A 20,449-nucleotide genomic window follows, 5' to 3' on the forward strand; every position below is an offset into this window, starting at 1 on the left:
GTATATCTGTTGGCAAATAGAGTTGAAAAAATGGAGGAAAATAAAGTAAAACATATAAAAATATTTATATGATGGAGGGTGAAGTGATGGTTAATGAGATGCTATCATGGAAGCTTGGCTTTTAAGCTAAGGTTGTCCGAAAGATGATCAATCATTTTCTCTCCTTTTTATTTGGCTTAAAATGGGAAATTATCTTTCTAGAATGAAAATGGATAATTCATCATGTGATCTATTGAAAATATGAGACACAAGTCTATGTTATTTTGGATTTCATAATTAATAATATTGTAAAGTATCTTAAAAAAGTATAAACCCATGCGTCTTGTTTTTAGTAGACGAGCATGGTACCCGCACAATGCGACGGCGAGTTGGCGATAACAGTGGCGGCGGCATCTATTGGTGTAGGTAAAACGTAAAAGTATTTGATTTAAAAGGGTTAATAGATATCTTTTATAAAATAATTGACTAATAGTGTAATTTAATATTAAGGGTTTATAGTGATTTAATTCATTAAGGGTATTATAGTCAATTCGCATGTCCCATTTATGTAAACTTTCAACATTGGAGTTATAATTTCTAGTATAGAATATTTGTTATACCTTCATGTCATCAGATTTTACTACTATAAAACTGTGTTGAATTTTCACTATCTCCTTTTTGGTTATGCTTGGATTGCAAAATGGAGGATGGTTTGGAGTTTTTCCATCGTTTTCATATGATGGCTTCGTCATAGATTATGATTCAAGTTTATTTGATGTCGTCTTCCAAGCACGCTTAATTAACTAACTGTAGCTAATAGAATTAGCAAGGCACATCATAAATTTATAATATAATAATTATTATAATTTTGTTGGAAGAAAGATATGCAAATGAAAGATTGAGTTTGTTAAAGTGGGTATTAGGTGATACTCAGGTGAAATGTCAACCTCATTTGTTTGGTGCTAACAAATGGAGAGGTTGGGCGTGAGTTGACATTGCCCCATCAATCATGGATGCTTAAATTGTATATATATGCATATATGATATGGGTATCACATATTCACATTAGTTTTAAGCCTAATGTCATTATTATGCTTACTGCTTATAGTTTTATATTTCTAACAATTACCTATATGCTAAATGACAAAATGAATTTCATAAGCATTTCATAAGACTGAATATTATAGTCTAATAACCCAAATTGTATATTTTGAAATATGGATTTTGACTCTCACTCACCTCCATTATTATGCATATACTCTTGGCACGATTGGATATTGATGGTGTTGTTACTTCTCACACCCTCAAAATTATGTGTTTAGACTTTAGGAGGGTTCCAAACACAGAAAAGGGTGTAAAGAGTGGCGCATATCAAACCAATTTCCAAGTCTGTAGTCCTGTTCACACTTGTTCCTTCTAAAATTAAACTTTGCTATATATTTTCTCTAACCAAAAGATCAATTATTCAAATATCTTGAAGAAAATAAAACCTGAATAACGTGCAGTATTCCCAAACGATAGCCATTGCGTCATTCACCAACCAAAAGATTCAGGATTTCAGGGGGATCAAATTTCTTTTTCCTTGGGAAAAATAGAGACTGGATCATTTGCCGTACATTAAAGCAAATTAGAACAACTAATAAGTCACCGAAGGGTAAAAACCATCATCAATATAATTATCATAAAAAAAGAAAAATATAACAGCAATCTCGCTTTTACACTATTACAGAATTTGCCTAAACTAAATTACGTCTTCAGATAAACAGTTTTGGCAATACGACAATAATCATGAGCCTGAAAGATAAATATGAATCAAGACATGGAATCAAAACTTATGATACAATAGAGCCTCAATAGTGCGTCTCAGCATATGTCTCGAGATCAACAGTTTAACTATGTTCTCTCGTGGATAAAAATAAGCATACAAATTGCCTGTAACTCTTGTCAATGTAGGAATTTCCTCCAACCATGTGAAAGAAATTGAAGGACCAACAATATTTCGAAAGTCAAAAGGCAACAGGTGAGTACGAGCTTCTGTAACTTTGTGAGGGTCCTCTAAATCTTCTAACCAATGACATTGATAAGTTCTGCAAGGATTAATGTTGCATTTTTTTACTGATGAGTTGGAAAGGAAAAAGGAACGCTTAGTACAGTTAAACTATAAATACATAATGGATGTGTAGTTTGAACTTTAAGCTACTACTCAAGTATCTTATGATCGTTATATACTTATATCCCTCATGACAAGGTAAGAGAAATCTGGTAGCCCATATAACAGTACTACCAATATGATTTCAAGGTTACCAGGAGAAACCGAGAAAATATGTGATTTAGGATTAAAAAGTTGTCAAAAAGTTTAATGTTGCATGCATATTGGGACAACCCATAAAGGAAAAGTTGTATTTAGTTTAGGAGGAATAGTCTACATGCAAGCTTATATATGGACCATGGTCACCTTCATTTTTGTCATATATATTAATTTCATTCTGTCCAAGGGTATGACTATCACAAATACTAGAAGTATTGCGATTGCCAGATGGGAGGGTTCGGTAATGGGTGCAGTTAAAATTTTAGTACTGGTCGGATTGGGTTAGCCCAAAAATACATTCCTGTCCATTTTTAGATAATGAACTAACACTTTATTACAATAAAACATAGCAGTAATCTAAATCTCTGAATTTAAAATGTCCGTTTGAGATGAAAAAAAATCCAGTGAAACCCAAATGAGTCAAAATTATCGATCTAACAGATAAACAAACACAATGTACAATTAAGGACAAAGATTAATTAAACAATACCCGAACTCTATGAGGCAAGCTGGCCCAAAGTTCCAAGTTTGGGATAATCTGAAAACATAAACAGAAAGTGAGCACAAGGTAGTCCCAACTAAAAGATTCAATGTTTCATGGCAAGGTTCAAAAACATACATCTATACCACGGATGCCAAGGTAGAAGAAGCGATAAGCAGCTCCAGCTACTAGGTAACCTCCAAAGAGACACAAACATCTGAAGACAAAAAAAATAATCAGAAAAGGATAATACATGTCTCCGTTGTATCATTTGCAATCTGATCATACATGATTAAGAGGGTGCTAAACCAGCCCACTCCATTGCCTTGGGTAGCTGCCACATTGGCACAGCCAGCTGGATGTGTTATTTGAGTAGCCTGCAGAATATGTCATTAAGTAACAAGCTGCAAAAAGTTCCAGATATATGCTTGAAAAAACCATGTAATGCTAATGCATCATAAAAACAAATATAGGCTGAAACTTAGGATTTCAAAACACTCACAAAGTTACAATCCCCGGCCTTCTCGAGTGTCTTAGGTCCCTGCATAAATCAATCAATATAAGATTTTCTTTTATCGTTCTAGATATATGGCAATGGATAAAAATGAGAAGGGAACATTTCTCACTTGAACTTGCTTTGAGTCACAGATAACAGAAACGGAGAGCGAACAATTCATTTCTGGCAATTGATGCCACATTTTAATGACAACGCCCATGCCTGGAGACTCTTTATCTACCATGTTTATTGCCCAAAAAAAAGAGTAAATACAAATGTCAGAAGGAAAAGAAAAGTATAAATAAAAGCTATTATCGTATCAATAACAAGCTATTTGCTGAAGGGAATTACCAATGAGATTTGTGCTGATGCTTTGGGTGCGCCCAATAGTTGTACATACAGGATACCCCCCTGCATATGTTCCATAAAACTTCATGAGATATTAGAGGCTATTCGCCTTTTCTTGACTAAAGTATACACATTAAGGGGCTTCTCCATTGAATTAAAAAAAGAAAAAAAATCAATACAAGGATATATCTCTTCCCTCTGTTCTAACAAGTACAGAATTATGCTTAAGTTTCTAGTTCCCCAAATATTTGAACTTGAAGCTTTAATTATAAAATTATACATAGCAGAAAAAATTGTGCACATAAACATTTACTTTAGACTATACCTAATGTCTTATTGGACATAAGTGCACTGCAACCCATCCCACATCGAGATGATCCCCCACAATCCTGTAAAAATGAAATTCAAAGAATCATCGTGAAACCTTTACAACCCTTGAGATGTGAAGTTACTATACATATTCTTTCGGGGATGTCTTAAGTCACAAAGGGTCAGTTCAAAAAAGTGCTTGTATTATTCTTTATTGCTATTGCACTACAAGATTTCATGATTTAATATCTCCTCATAACCAGTCCTCTAGAGATTAGGCATAACAAAACACTAGAAGTAAAATGTGTCTTCCTCTATTAAAAAACTAAGAATCTAAGTTGAATTTGAAAGATCTTACTTCCTTCATTAGGTGTCATGTATATATCCATCTCAAGTGATGTGGAAATGAATTCTCCTGAAACGAATCCTGTTTCACCATGATTTATAGGGCAGAAAAAAGTGCTTATTGGGTACTAAAATGTTTGATCCAAATAACCACAGCTCCTTATAAACATAATGATATCACAATTAACCACAGTAGCTTGAATGAAACTCACCAAGCAATCAAAACATCTTGGTGGGTCATGGTTGAAAATCAATCCATCACAAAGCTGCCCGCAATTAAAAAACAAAACAGAGACAAGAAGTCAGCATTGATCGACATGGATCATGGGCTCATGGCAATGAAAGAAAGAATCGACAATATCTATCTCTGTATGATTTTAAAAGAAAATGATGCACAAAAGTCATGTTAAATAAACACTACCAATAAAATAAAACCGAAGCACTAAATTGCATATTCTGAAATAGCGTAATCTTGTAATGTGTGATAACGCTTAAAATAAAAGCAGAAGTTCATTGGAAAATAAAATAGAACCTGTTAAGGGACAACCTGAAACCAAACCACTGTCCCATTAGACGACACCTTGTAAAATCTGATTCAAATTAGTTAAAGATGGTTAGCCATGTGCAAAACATCCATATCATTGTTTCATCTTGTAAGCATTTATCAGTACCTCTATTTCATTCTTATAAGTTTAAATTTAAATCAATCAATTTTGACAACCGTGACCCAACCCCACAAAAAAAGGTACCATGAAATTCTAAACATTTTATTCAAATATGATAGCTGAAAGGCTCATATAAGAAAAATTTACAACTTAAAAAGCTTGGACGGCATTTTTATTCAAGAAAAGTGGTTAAATCACCCCAATGTAGTCCATAATAAGACTTTACTCACCCGTTTGACCCTACTGGGACATGAACCCACAACCTTCAGTTAGTGGACTATATCGATACAGCTAACCTAAAAGCCCGCTGGTGTTCGTTGATCCCATTTTCTTGTATTTCGGTCATACTACAAATCCATCTACCGAATATATTAACAACATTATAAGGCTGACTACAGTTTAACAAGAATACACTAATGACCAAGGTTGTAAATATCGGTTTCGGTATCGTATCGGCCGACCCCCGATATGCGATATATCGGATATGTCGGGGATATATCGGATACCCTAAATTGTAAAGGAATTCATCTAAATATATATATATATATATATATATACTAACAATATATACAATTTGACATAACTTTACATACCTTTAATCATAATTGCTATGTTATGAAGCAAATTTTACATACCTTTTAAACTTAAAGTCAGAAACCCTATTTTTGGTTTATAAAAAGAAAAAAAAAGTCAACTTTTTTGACCGATATTGACCGACACTTGACCGAAACGATAAGTTCAGCCGATAACCCATATATCGTATCAGTTGAAGGCCGATATCCGATATATCACCGATATATCGGCCGATATTTGCAACCATGCTAATGACATTGTCATCAATAGGGACAGGGTTAACTTGGTCCATTCGAGCTATTATCAAGCTCAATCCCGAGCACAGGCCCTACATTCAAGTTTGAAATACTTCACGAGTCGAACTCAAGCTTTTAATGGGTTGGCTTGGGTGGTTATCGAGCTTTTCGAGCTTTTGAAGCTCGTTATGTTTAGTAGAAAGCTGAAGCATTTGATCTTCAGTTACTAATGCCTACTATTATATTATACTTTAAAATTTATGTTAATATGAGACTTGGATTTAGAAATGTTAGGGAAATAGGGACCGTATGGTTAAAAACTCACAAATACTACGGGATTTGATCGAAAGGAACTTGTTATTTCCTATGTTAATGGGTTTTTTTTTTGAACGGCATTCTATTCCACTCCTACTCCTAAATTACACATATGCCTAAAAACCAGGACTCTCGAAAAACCACTATTAATCCACCCCATAAATGTGATAAGTGGGACTCGAACCCCATAAATTACACATATTGGCAATGTCTATAACTTATTTAAATCAAATATAATCTAATATAATGAATTATAATAAAAAATAATTAAATATAAAAAGATTACCCGTCTTCACTGACGACTCCATGAGGAAAAGAATCCGTAGCAGAAGCTAAGCTGTAACTATAAACTTTGTTCGCTTTTGTTATGCTGTATTCACATATCGCACTTACGTAATGACTTGCGTTCAGTGTGTATACAATCCATATAATTATATGAAAAAAATTGTGTAATTGCATTTCAATTGATGATTTTAATTCAATTTGAGTTGTAATTTGGAGGAGATCATGAATTAGGGCTACTTCCTCTCGTGATGTATGTATCAATCTATGTTTCAGTGTGTGTATGGTTGCAGCTGTGTTTCAATCGGTATGAATCTATCTATGCAGATGAGCCCAATGTTCAAGCCCAACTAGATCTTTTTAGTTGGGTTTATAAATTTATACTGTGATAGTCGCATTACTCACATAAAGAGAAGTTTGTTAGTACCAGATTTCTTTTTGTAGATTTACAACAATTGTGTTGGTTTTTGGTGGAACCGGCCCCGAACCGGTTCTCGTCAACCAAACAAGATTCGGGTTTGACCAGGTTGGAAGAACCCGAACCGATAAGAACCAAACCCTATAGGTTTCGAATCGGTTCACTTACGAAATATACTAATTTTAATTAGTGCAAATTTCAAAACTGGTACGTTGGGATATGTTCATCGAATATAATGGCATATATCTAAATCTACGAGAGATAGTGTTTGCGTGTTGTGGTGGTGAGATGGTGGAGGTGATAGGTCAAGTTATAAAATATAATAGCCAAATGTCTTAATCGTACGTGCTCCGCTCTCGGATTTAAAAATTCGTTGAAAGTATATCGAATGACATCTCTAATAAAAAAGCATGAAATTTTAAGCACCCATACATTTTTTTATAATTTATCGGTATACGATTTTTGAGATAAAAGATTTTGAATGAATTAGAGGAATAAAATGATTTATGGATGAGAGGAAAAAATGAGTGGTTGAGATTTAAGGAGAAAGAGAAAAATAAATGGTGGAGATTTAATTGAGATTTAAAAAACGATAAATTCGGTAGAGATGTTTAAATTAGTTAATAAAGAAAAAAAGTAATTTAGGTAGTTCAATTACTTAATTGAGATTTGAAAAAAGAGCAAAATGTTTTCTAAGATAGAATTAAATACTATCTTTACTACATTATAAAGCATTTGTTCTCTCCGTTTTTTCAACTTTAAGTAAGTGAAAACCCCAAAATACCCCTATTACTTATTCATAATACCTTATAAGAAATCTCAACTACTCATTTTTTTTCTCTGACCTCAAATCTCAACCACTTATTTTTCTCTCTCTTCCATAAATTATTTTATTCCTCTAATTAATTTAAAATCTTTTATTTCAAAAACCGTGCATCGATAAATTATAAAAATTATATGGGTATTCTTAAATTTCATATTCTTTCATTAGAGATGTCATTTAATATACTTTCGACAGATTTTTAAATCCAAGGACGGACCACGCACGTTCAAGGCATTTGGCTATCACAGTTTATGACTTATCACCTCCTATGACCTATCATACTCTATGACCTATCATCGCCACCATCTCACCGCCGCAACTCACAGGTACTTTGTCTCGTATTATGAAGCAAATATCCCATGTCTAACATTTTAAGTTTCAACATTTACTTTCCCAAAATGTCCAATCTATATATTATATATTTACCTAAAATAACTATAATACATTTTCTCTCTACTCAAATATCAACCACTCATTTTCTTTCTCTCTCCTCCATAAATCATTTTATTTCTCTAATTCATTCAAAATCTTGTATCTCAAAATCCGTACATCGATAAATTATAAAAATTATATGGGTGTTCTTAAAATTTCATGCTTTTGCATTAGAGAGATCATTAGATATACTTTCGACAAATTTTTAAATTCAAGGACGGAGTCCGTCAGGTAGATTACCCCATCACCGCCATCGCCACCACTGCCATCAGGGGCGGTACCACATGGGGGGCAAATGCCCCCCTCAAGATTTAGATTTTGTCATGTATTTTCAAAGTTTTCATCGATTCTAAAAAATTGCTTGTAGTTTTTTAACATTTTGACCAATTTTATATTTATATTTCACGGATTTTTTACTTTTGCCCCAATTGAAAAAAATTTCGGGCATCACCTCCATCATCGTTGTAACGCGCAGGTAACTTTTTCTAGTATTAACTCATAAAAAGGGAATGGATCCTAAAATACTATATAATGTTTTATTACAATATCATTTATAAAAGTTGGATTAAGAAACATCAAATATCAAGCAGAAAAATCGATAATAAAAGACTCCACGAAACGTGTAAGGGTTAGGACTTTAACATTAGACTGAGTGGTGTGAGGCTTCTCCCCACGCGTTCCCCACCCAAAACGCGGCCCGAACGCCTTCCACATGGCCCCGAGATCGCGTTCCAGCTAGTCAAAAGGGGATGACCGGACCAAAACAAACGCCTACTATTTGCAATTGTTTTTTGAGCCTTCCTCTTCCCCATGCAACCAACGGCTCCTTTGACTAACTTTTTCCTTCTTTTTTTTTTTTTTAACCATTAATCCTCTTTTTTCCTATATAAACCCACCATTTTCTTCCACACTCTAAGCCATATCTCATTAAAAAAAACACATATTATTCTTTAGATTTCCATGGATCTCAACAATCCATTGTCGTCAAGCGAGAGTTCGACCGATGGCTCATCCGATAGTTCGAGCGGTTCATCCGAGCTAGACTCGGCCATATCAAAGGCGGCCATGTTGGCCGTGAATACTATGTTGGACGCGGTTCGCGGCGATGATGATGACGATGAAGAAGATGAAGTTGTAAGACCGCGGTTTAAGAGACGGGTTACTATTGTGCGTAGGCGTCAAGAAGACGAAGCTCGACTCATGCGTAACTATTTTGTTGACGAACCGATTTACAATGCAAAGATGTTTAGGAGGCATTATCGTATGAGTAAGCGGTTATTTCCTCAGATATGTGATGATTTAGCAACCGAGTATCCATTTTTCCAACAAAGATATGATGGGTCGGGGAAGCTTGGTTTCTCAACCAAGTTAAAGTGTACATCGGCGCTCCGTCAATTGGCTTATGGCACTAGTGTTGACGCATCTGACGAAAACTTTGGCATATCAGAAAGGACCTCACGTGACACACTAGAACACTTTTGTAATGGTACAAATTTGTTACTCATAACGTTTTATAATTTTAGCTGGTTTAATTTTATATATAGTATATATATAGTTTATATATAATTTATATATTTTTTATAACGTAGTTATACTTTTATTATAGTTTAGATAGTTTAATTTTATATATAGTTTACAGATTATAACGTAGTTGTAATTGTATATAAATAGGCATAAGGGAACTATATGGTAGTACTTACTTACGTAGACCGACTTGGAGTGATCTCCAACGGATGTACGAGGTCCATGAACAACGTCATGGTTTCCCGGGAATGATTAGGAGCATTGATTGTATGCATTGGACATGGGATATGTGTCCTAACGCATGGCGTGACACTCATACTCGAGGTGATATCGGGAAACTGTCGTTGATGCTTCAGGCAGTTGCGTCTTATGATTTGTGGATTTGGAATGCGTACTTTGGGATGCAGGGGTCCAACAACGACATTAATGTTTTTGAAGCCTCGCCTGTTCTTGAGGAGCTTATATCCGGTTTGGCTCCTACAGGTTAGTTTTAAAGTACAATATGTAAATTCGTTCTTTTGATTATATTAAGTGTACTATCTATAATTGGTTCATTTATTATTATTTTGTAGCTTCTTTTTATGCAAATGACAACTTTTACAAGACCGGATACTATTTGGGAGATGGCATTTACCCGGAGTATGCAATTTTCATCAAGACTCTTACTGACCCAATTGACAACAAAAGAAAGTTGTTTAAGAAGAAACAGGAATCAGCAAGAAAGGATATTGAAAGAACGTTTGGTGTACTCAAGAAGAGGTGGAAGGTTATTAGTAATCCTGAACGGTATTGGGACAAAGAAAATATGCAATCCGTGATCTACGCTTGTATCATCCTACATAACATGATTTTACAGGACGAGGACAAAGCTTTCTGTTAAGACTACGACCCGGAAGACCCGTCTTTGGACCCGGAGTACTGGACACAAGAAACACCCATGGAGCAACGGATCGAGAACTTGCATGCTATCAAAAGTAGAGAAACCCACAACATGCTCATGGTGGATTTAGTGGATCAAGTATGGACGACCCGTTTGCGACAAGATGAACCTGTGCCCGACCTTAATGAATACGTTTGCGATGATGAGGATTAGTCTTTTATATTTATGTAATGGAACTTAATTTGTATTTTATATGTATGAAATTTTTTTTCAACGTTTTTGGTAATATGTAGTTTATAAAATTTTGATATAATAATAATAATAATGATGATGATAATAATAATAATAATAATAATAATAGTAATAATAATTAACTAATCATTACTTCATGACACATGGCCAAAGACCCCCAATAACCCAAGATGCCTCACATCTCTATTTTTTAAGAAAGCCCACCATTATGACATGGAGTCATGTGGCCAAAGACCCCCCTCCATGGAAAGGCCTCATACCATTTAGTCTTAAGGTTGTGCATTAAACATCTACTCCACCAATGCGTTGTATGAGTGAGTCGGTTCAGAAAACTAGAAAAGTATAAAGAGAGGACTTTAAGAAACATCAAAAGATATATTCATACCATTCGACTCTCATCTCAGTCAAACCTTTATCATCCCTAGTTGACAACCCCACAACACCTTTTACTCGTTACAAATCCATCCTCTTGAATCATAAATCACCATAACAATTAGGAGCTCTTAACTTAAACAAAATCACACACTAAATACTTTGTGACATAAAATAAATTTCGACTTATTATCGTAAGGAAATTACCAACAACTCACACGCTCAGGAACCTTAAGTTTTTGGGTAACACAAGACTAAACTCCTAAAGTTTTTTGAAACAATCATATTTCAAGTGTGTTTTGTCAAACAAGTTTTCGAAAAAAAAAATTATAGAAACGGGTAAACCGGTATTAGAAATATCGGTTTCAAATATTTGGCTCGAAACCGGTATTTGCATTACCGGCTTCAGAAAAAGGACACTTGAAGCCGGTAATTGCATTACCGGTTGGACTTCGTACAGTGATGTGACAGCAAATCTTGACTTAAACAGTATTAAGCTTATCAAGCCTGGAACCGGTAATTGTAATACCGGTTTCGGAGAAACCCTAACACATGTCGCTACTTGGTGAAACCCTAATTCATCATGTAAACATAATTCAATATTTATCTATATATAGTATGTGATGTATCTTGTAGCATTATCAGTATTTCAAAAAAATATTTTCAGATAACATTTTAAACACTTTCATAGTTATATTTTCAAACAAAAAATGGCATCTTCATCATTCAACCCAATTGTAGTTCAGTTAATATGGGATGATTGTGTATCATTCGTAAATGGGATCCTTCAAAATGTAGATCTATCAAAAAGAAGAAGTTTTCCTGTTTTTCACGTAATGACTTATTCTGAAATTTGTGATATTACTTACAGTTGTTTTGGTGTTTCAAAACAAGAGTTCAAACTGCAATTATATTTATGGTATGAATTTAAGGGTGTTCCTTTTAGAAGTTTAATTACGGATAATAATACTTTGGCAATGATTTATCATCTGGGTGAAGCTTGACTCAAAGCCAATGTTTTTTTCAAGGGAGTAACCAGCCACAAGATAACGAAAGATGATGAAGATAACGAAGATGATGAAGACAATGACAATGATGAAGACAATGACGATGATGAAGACGGTGACAATGAATACGATGAACATGTTCAAGATAATGAAATTGACCCAATGGGTGATGGATCAAGTGACGAGGCACCTTATACAAGGGATGATACCATCGACGGATATAGCGTTGATGGGGATGTATCTGGAGATTACGAAGAAGAAGGGGCTCATGCACAAGGTCCTTTGGAGCATGAACAACATCTTAATCTTGTCGATGATAATGAAGATCGTCTAATGCCATTCAATGAAGTTCAAGAAGATGTGGTATTTTGGTCGAAAAAAAGAAATGTGATAGAAAAAGAAATGTTTTTTCAAAGCAAGGCGGAACTTGTATACGCTGTTAGGCTTTGGAACATAAAAGAAAACAGAGAACTTATTGTTATGGATACGAGACCAACATTTTGGAAAGCACAGTGCATGACTAGGGGGAAGAATTATAGTGGTGTTATGTACCGGGTCCCGTGTAGTTGGATCTAGCAGAAACAGATTATGATTGTTTCAGATCACAAAGTGGGTGGAGAGTCACAATTGCTATGGAGAAGTGATATCTAACAACAACCGATGTATGACAACAAGTATGATTGCTTTGAAATTTTGTCACATGTGCGGGAGGATTTAACTTATAAAGTCAGACACATCCAGGAAAAACAACTTTCAATGTCGATGTGGGTTACGCCAAGGCGTGGAATGTAAGAAGGATAGCAATTGAAAGGTTGTATGGAACTTGGCCGAGTAACTTTGATGCATTGCCCAAGTATGTTGCTGAATTACAACGTGCTAACCCAGTCACTATTGTGGAATGGCTCCATTCTCCAACCAGTTCAAGCCATATACATACATTCAAGTTTGTATTTTCGGCATTTGGACCGGCAATTAGGGCATTCCAACGTTGTATTCCAGTGATCTTTGTCATTGACACTCATTTGAAAGGCAGCTACAAGGGTAAGTTCTAACTGTAGTGACGAAGAACGCCAACAGACAACTATTGTCGATCGCTTTTGCCTTGGTTGATGAAAAGTCTAATGAAAGTTGGGGATGGTTTCTAAATCCCTTTGAATAGCATGTCTGATCGTAGCGGTAGGGTGACTTGTGTATCATTTCAGACCGTCACCAAGGCATACTTAATGCAGTAAACCAAATTGACGGGTGGCATCATCGGTATTGTTTGAGGCATGTTTGTAGCAATGTGAACTTGTACTTTAAGAACAGGAGAATCAAAAATCTGGCTTGGGTTATCGGTTCCACATCCCAATCATCCAAGTATACTTAGGCGGTGAATCAAGTCAAAGGTGAAAATGATGTTGTTTGGCCATATTTGAGAAACATTGGTTTGGATAAGTGGACTCTAAGGCACGACTCGGGGATTCGTCGTTGGGGTAACTTAACGACAAACATTATCGAGTGCGAAAACAATATCCTTGGTAAGGCTCGAATGCTACCTATTAGAGCTTTAATTGAGACCACTTTTACTTGGACAAGAGACCATTTTGTCAGCCAATACCTGAAGGCTAGTAGTTGGAACCCACCACTAGCTCGCAAAATGTGGGAGGTTTATCGGATGCGTGAAAGAGCCTCAACAAGCCATAGGGTGAAAGTGTATGATGACCGAACAAGAAATTACACGGTCATAACAAACCAAAGAAATGCACAAGGCGAGTATACATGCAATGTTGTCATGGCAGAGAATAAGAAAAAATGCTCTTGTGGAGCTTGGCAGCATCAAAGGTTTCCATGTTCTCATGCCATTGCTGTTTGCGGATATAGACAAGAGAGAGCTGCTAATCTTCCTAGTAAGAGGTACACAACTAGAACGTGGATAAATCAGTATAATGTTGCACTTGCTCCCCTTCGAGACGTGAATTACTGGGCACAAACAGATTGGCAGATCCAAGGAGACCCCAAAAAACTGGTCACGCAAAGAGGTAGGAGACGCACCAGACGGTACCGGAACGAGATGGATGAGAGTTCTACCAGCAGATCTTCAACCTCAAGACAACAAGCTAGATGTGGCGTTTGCGGCGGATTGGGCCATAACAGGAAGGCATGCCCTGAACTTTGAATATGACAATAATGTTGTCGCTTATCTATTTCCGTTATTGTGTGTTGTTTTTGTGTGTTGTTTTAATCCGTTTATTTCCTGAATTCCTAGGCGTTATAATGTAAGATGATGTTGTTTTAATATGTTTTTTATGCAACTATCAATATGAAATTTATGTTTGTTTTTTCTTATTAGGTGTCCTTTTGTCACTTATTTTCAAACAAAACAACATTAAAAACATTATAAAACGAAAACGATTACATAAAAAACATACAAAACAACATTAAAAACTAATTAAACAACTTATTTTATTTAAAACGAAAGCGATTACATAAATCCTGACAATTAAAGGTTGCAATCGTTACGGTGAACCGAATAATATGGCGAACCAAATCAGGAATTTGAAGAGGACATGTCACTGTCACAATCATTACGGTGAATGTATTCACCGGGCTCATAGTCAGGTGAGGCTGCAGCTTCGGGGTCTTCTATTACGTCACGTATCTGCTGTCTATTTTCTTTGGATTAATCACTGTGTTACGTTCTGCAATTTCGGCCTCGTAGGTTGACTTTCTTTGTTTTAAACCATCCATTATACCTGCCACACCCGATTGAACCTTGTAATCAACAGCCATGTGAGACTCAATGGAGTTCCAAGCTCCAGCCCTAGTGATATTTGGGTATGCACCAGTCACCGCTACCAGAAGATGCTTCACTTGCCATTTGTGTTTACCTGTTTTTTTTAGTGTTTTTGGAGTTTTTATATATTATTTTTGAGAGTTGTTCTTATTCTGCTCGTAACATATATCGTTATATATATAAACATATATATATATACACATATATATTGGTTTGTGTAATCCTTCATTATTGAGTCTGCTAGCTTTTGTCGTGAAGCTCGAAACCGGTAATTCAAATAGCGGTTTCACAGTCACTTGTCACGTCTTACTGTTCCAGTCAAAGATGCTCTGCAAGTTTTCAGCTCAAACTGAAACAGGTAATGCAATTACCGGCTTCAAGTGTCCTTTTTCTGAAACCGGTAATGCAAATACCGGTTTCGAGCCAAATATTTGAAACCGGTATTTGAAATATCGGTTTACCCACATCTATAAAAAAAAATTGAAAATTTGTTTAACAAAACACCCTTAAAAAACGACTGTTTCAAAAAAACTTTCCTTAGCTATAACTCTATACTAAACAACACATGTTGTTTCCTTTCTAATATGAGGTAAAATTTAATATTAACAAAATTATTCAATCACTAATGCCAATGACGAACCATAGGACGACACACTAATAAAACTTATGGTTCGTCACACTAATAAAACTTTAGATATATTTGATACTTTTGGGTCAATCTTTAAATAGGTGATGATTAATTGATTGATTATCACATTGATATATGACACCACTTGTACATTGTAAAAGACTGATGATTCCTTTGTGAAAAGTTATGATGGTACACAACTACACACGCTAGAGCTTGAATGGGTTAGCTTTAGCAACCACGTGTTATGTTTATATTTGACACACAAAAAGCTTGTAAATACTTTAGTTTGTAGTTTCTATAATTTGTTCGTAAATATTCTGAAAGTTAAAGAAAGGTAAGCACTAGTATATTTATGTAAAAAGTTAAAATAGTTTTTAGAAAAATGTCGACACTTAAGAAATATTAAATTACTCGGAACCCTTTTACATAATTGTATTTCATGTTTTAACTTTTCGATTTCTCTCTGACAAGGTTTGAACGAAAGTGGTAACATGGAGAAAACCACAAAAAACATAACTTATTTGAATGGCTAGATTTCTTTTGTCATTTATATAATTTTATGATTAAGATATTTATAGGTTTCAACTTAAGTAATTTGCCAAACACTTTTAAACAGAAATATATCCCAATACAAAGTCTTAACAAACATTCGAGGCTTTTGCCTATAACGGCTAAAAGAATCCAATTTCATTGCGAAATTTTCAACTTTCCTATGTAACTTTCTAAGTGTTAACGTTTATTTCTCTTCTAGTCTAAAATCTTCATTGTCTACTAATGACTTCACATGTATAATCTGGGATTTACTATCATGATTTACTGATAAAAGCTGTTGATTGGCCCTTTTGCTATTGTTTATATACATATGAGAAAAGTGGGTATTGGTGGTGTTATGCACTCAATTTGGGTGAAAAATCCTTCACATATCAATATTTTAATATTTTGAATAAATGTTTGGTTCCTCATAATTTTTATGGTTTAAAAAAAAGGTATGTGAGGGGTTTTTTTTATCCAACTTAGGTGCCTAACAGCCTCATATTCTCTTCCCATATATATATAAGAGAAAAGTGAATGTGAGGCTGTTATGCACCCAACTTGGGTGAAAAACCCCTTACATACAAATATTTTTTAATATTATGAATAAATGTTTGGCCCTCCATGGTTTAAAAAAATGTATGTGAGAGATTTTTCACCCAACTTAAGTGTCTAACAGCCTCATATTCCCATCTCCATATATATATACATATATATATATATGTATATGTTGATAGAGGAAAAGTTATTTAAAAACTTACAAATAAATAAGAACTCGAGAACAATTTTGGGCCACATATTTTTTTTCACATTTCTTTCTCTTCTATTAAATAAGAAAATTCATCCTAATTATTCAAAATGTTTTATCTCACAAACCGTAAATCGTCAGATAAAAAAAAGTATGGGTAGTCTTAAAATTTTGTTATCTTTCATTAGAGATGCAATTCGATATACTTTTGACGACTTTTTAATTTTCAATTTCTCCCCTTGTACTTGTGTGCCTTCACATGTGTAGGATCTTTGTTTTCACATTTAAACTAGTAAATAACCATCTGTACACAACAATTAAGGTTAAAGGCGGAGCCCGTCAATCCATGGCTGAGCCATGGTGGCCAACAGTGGAGCATGTCGGTCAATGGCGGAGCCATAGCGGCTAAGGGCGTAGCCCGTTAGGTAGATCACCATCACCAACCACCCCCTATAACCTATTACTGTAACACCCCAAATATTTTAAGGTAAAAGAAATTGACCTCTTTTTATAGTTTTGGCATTAAATTAATTTTCTAGTATTTTATTTTTGAATATGGGGTTAATTTAGTTAGAACTTTAGCGGATAGCGGGTATTTTAATACCGAAAAGTCATATGAGGCGTGGCAAGCCAGGAGGGTGCCAGCCACCTTTTCCTTTGACTCACACTTCCACTTTGGCTCTCTTTCATTCTACATGCAATCCTCTTTCATTTCTTTTTCAAAATCAAGCTAAATTCCTTCGATTCAAGGATAAGAACAATCATATTAATCATCACCATCAAGTAATTTTTATTCAAGAATTCAAAGTTAGGGTTAGTGGTGGTGGCCGAAAATTGGGAGAAAAAGGAGGAAGGAATTGTGAATCTAAAACCCCAAGTAATTGTCTTTCTTGTTGAGGTAAGGAAATTCCCCAAATTAGCTTTATCCTTCTTTTGAATTTAGGGTTCATGAAGGAACCAAATTGGGGGTTTTGCTAGAAATTGAATTATGATTAATTTTTCCCAATTTCTTAGTTAACCTAGTTGTCATTGAGTTATATGATATGTTGTTTATAAAAATAATGAGTGCATGTGATAAATTTTAGTTCTTGAGAAAAGATGAGTTTTGACTAGTTATGGAATTATTGATGAAAATGGTAGGTTGAACTACCTAGTGTGTTTGTTAAAGAAAATGAAACTCAATGACAAATGGGTTGGGTTTTGGGTCTAGAAATGCTAGTGATTGAGTATGACTAGGTTGAGCTAGTCATACTTGTGAATCTAAGCTTATGAATTTTTACAATATGATCATAGGTTGAAGCTTGCTTGTGCTTGTTCGTTTAGCGTTATTGTCTTTGTTGCGGAGGAGGTGAGTATATTTGTATACCTTTATGTTTATGTTGGGTCAATTGACCACCATGTTGAAGTATTTGTCCATGTGTGGATAGACCACCATGTTGAAGTTATTTGTCCATGTGTGGAAAGACCACCATGTTGAAGTTATTTGTCCATGTGTGGAAAGACCACCATGTTGAAGTTATTTGTCCATGTGTGGAAAGACCACCATGTTGAAGTTGTTAGTCCATGTATGGTAATTGATTGGCTTATATGGATCCATATATGTGTTGTTAGTGTGCAAGGTGAACATGTAAATGTGTCATGACGATGCCATAGGTTACATGTAATAGTCCTTGTACTTGCCCTCCTTCGTAATCGTAAATGTATGCAAGTATATTCACTAAGCCTTTGCTTATATTTTAGTTGTTTACCCTTTTTATAGGTAGTTCCGGAAGAAGGAACTAGGATTGTTGATTTGAAAGTGTTGATTTAGAGCTTGAAGTGGTTGAAGTAAAGATTTGCAAGATTTGAAGGTATTTAGGTCATTCATGGATGAATGACAAGCTTTTGGGTTTAGAGGCTTAGTTATCCCTCTCTTTTTGGCTCTTGGTACATTTTGGTTGATGGTCATATTTTGTTATATTATGTAAAAGATCAGGTGTAAAGCTTTTTAGAAAAGATGTAAAGTTGCACTTTGGGCGAAAATTGCGTCAAAATGGGTAACATGACCCGTTTACTTGTAGAAACTTAGTTTGTATAAATGGATGGTATGGAGACTTTTGGAAATGTAGTGTTAGTTGATTTATGTCAAAACTAAGTTGCTAATAAGTTGTCGGAAGCTCGGTTTTGAGAAAAAGGGGTCGGAAGTTGTTCAATGTGTCAAAAGTACGAAACCTGAAGAGGACGGCCTTTGTGCAGAGGACGGCTCTTGCGGACGGCCTCTGCAGGACACAAGAGTCGTGCTCCTCTGTAATTTTTACACTTTTTTTACCGAGGCTTCGTTTGATCTTTTCGGGTCCTGAAACTCGCATCGTAGTCTATTAACATCATTTTAAGAACATTCCAAGTGTCTTTTCTTGACTTGGAACATTTTGATTTTTTGCGAAAATTGGCCGTATTTTTCTAAGTATAATTTAACTAATTTGCGTTTCTTTTCTTTTATGTTCATACTTTTGAGACTAAATTGAGTCGAGGCATTTCAAGTTGGTATCAGAGCCAAGGTTTAAGGGATTTAGGTTTACCCTCGTTTAGAGAGTGTCTAGACTTAAACCTTAGTTGAGACTCGACCTTAGGTATCCGAAACTTTATATGGGACCGAAAGATGTCTTTGATGATGCTAGTTTATCGACTTGTTAGTATTTGAAGCACAATAAGAAGTCGGCCTTATTGTGGTTGGAATACTAACGGATTTATAAACTAACGGCATCAAACCTTGAACTGTTTCGTATAAAGTTATATGGTTGGCTTTAGTTTGAGTGTGTGAAGATAGATTATGAATTAAATCAGTTTATCTAAATCTTATTATAGTATGGCCGATCAACATAACAACGAAGATGAACACCATCAACAAAACGAAGAAAAAGAGCCTATATTTAATGAAGATAGCATGGATATCTCAGACCAAATTGGGAGAGTGCTTGAAAAGTATACTCCGGTTTTGCTCAAAAGGCTAAATCAAACATTGGAAGGGGCGGTAAATGATCATATTGCCCAAATGATCAAGAAAGAAGTTGTAATTAATGTGCAACGGGAGTTCGAGAAGCGTGATGCCAAAGATAAAGGCAAGAAAACTGAAGATGAAAAGGAAGTAGAAGTGACCGGGGAAAGAACTTACAAGAAGAAATTCACCTTCCGAGACTTTGAAGTGTGCCACCCACCGAAGTATCACGGTGACCGTGATCCCATCGTGTGCACCCGGTGGATATCCGAGATCGAGGGGGCATTCCGTACTAGTCAATGTCCCTCTCATTTGAAAGTGGTATTCGCGGTTGGGATGTTAAGAAATAGTGGAAAGAGGTGGTTTGGATAACGTAGAGTGGCCCGAGTTTAAAGAAATGTTCTTCAAGGAGTTTCGGTCGGAAGCCGAAGTAACAAAGTTGGGAAGCGAATTTCTCAACGATTGTCAAGGTACCATGAGCTTGAACGAATTCCGAGCCCAATTCTTGGACAAGGCTCAATTTTGTCCGGAATTTCTAGAGAATAATCAATTGCTCAAAGAGCAATTTTACTTGAAGTTGAAAAAGAGCCTACGAGAGAAGATTAGCTTACGCCAAATGGAGTCTTTCTCCATGTTGGCGGATGTGGCTAGGGACCACAAGATTGAGATGGCTAGGGTGGATGAAGGCGAGTTAAAAAGGAAGCACGAAGATGTGAATTCTCCCAACAAACGGTTCAAACAAGA

At 35.4% G+C, this 20,449-nt stretch overlaps 1 protein-coding gene across 2 annotated transcripts; it reads right to left on the reverse strand.

Moving 5' to 3' along the window:
* Positions 1-1,632: 1,632 nt before the first annotated feature.
* Positions 1,633-6,650, reverse strand: LOC122580958 (autophagy-related protein 27). Of its 2 annotated transcripts, none has more exons than XM_043753108.1 (11): positions 6,342-6,650; positions 4,814-4,856; positions 4,479-4,532; positions 3,938-4,001; positions 3,616-3,675; positions 3,395-3,501; positions 3,271-3,309; positions 3,057-3,145; positions 2,907-2,985; positions 2,778-2,825; positions 1,633-2,066 (listed from the first exon to the last, which is right to left on the reverse strand). In XM_043753108.1, exons 1-11 carry the CDS (start codon positions 6,512-6,514, stop codon positions 1,986-1,988), a joined length of 837 nt encoding a protein of 278 aa, XP_043609043.1. In that variant the 5' UTR covers positions 6,515-6,650; the 3' UTR covers positions 1,633-1,985. The 2 variants fall into 2 exon arrangements, with proteins under 2 accessions (XP_043609043.1, XP_043609050.1); XM_043753115.1 differs by lacking the exon at positions 6,342-6,650 and adding an exon at positions 4,280-4,348 and having other exon boundaries at positions 4,799-4,856.
* Between the last annotated feature and the right edge of the window lie 13,799 nt (positions 6,651-20,449).

Source organism: Erigeron canadensis, chromosome 1 (genome assembly GCF_010389155.1).
Source record: "Erigeron canadensis isolate Cc75 chromosome 1, C_canadensis_v1, whole genome shotgun sequence".
Taxonomy (NCBI): domain Eukaryota; kingdom Viridiplantae; phylum Streptophyta; class Magnoliopsida; order Asterales; family Asteraceae; genus Erigeron; species Erigeron canadensis.

What these genes read in the sequence shown, in the direction of transcription:
- LOC122580958 (XM_043753108.1), bottom strand. Translation starts at nt 6,514, where the DNA reads ATGCAATTACACAATTTTTTTCATATAATTATATGGATTGTATACACA. An exon ending in GGACAGTGGTTTGGTTTCAG is followed by an intron (nt 4,533 to 4,813) that starts GTTGTCCCTTAA and finishes AATTGCGGGCAG; the next exon opens with CTTTGTGATGGATTGATTTT. An exon ending in CAAGATGTTTTGATTGCTTG is followed by an intron (nt 4,002 to 4,478) that starts GTGAGTTTCATT and finishes TCATTTTTACAG; the next exon opens with GATTGTGGGGGATCATCTCG.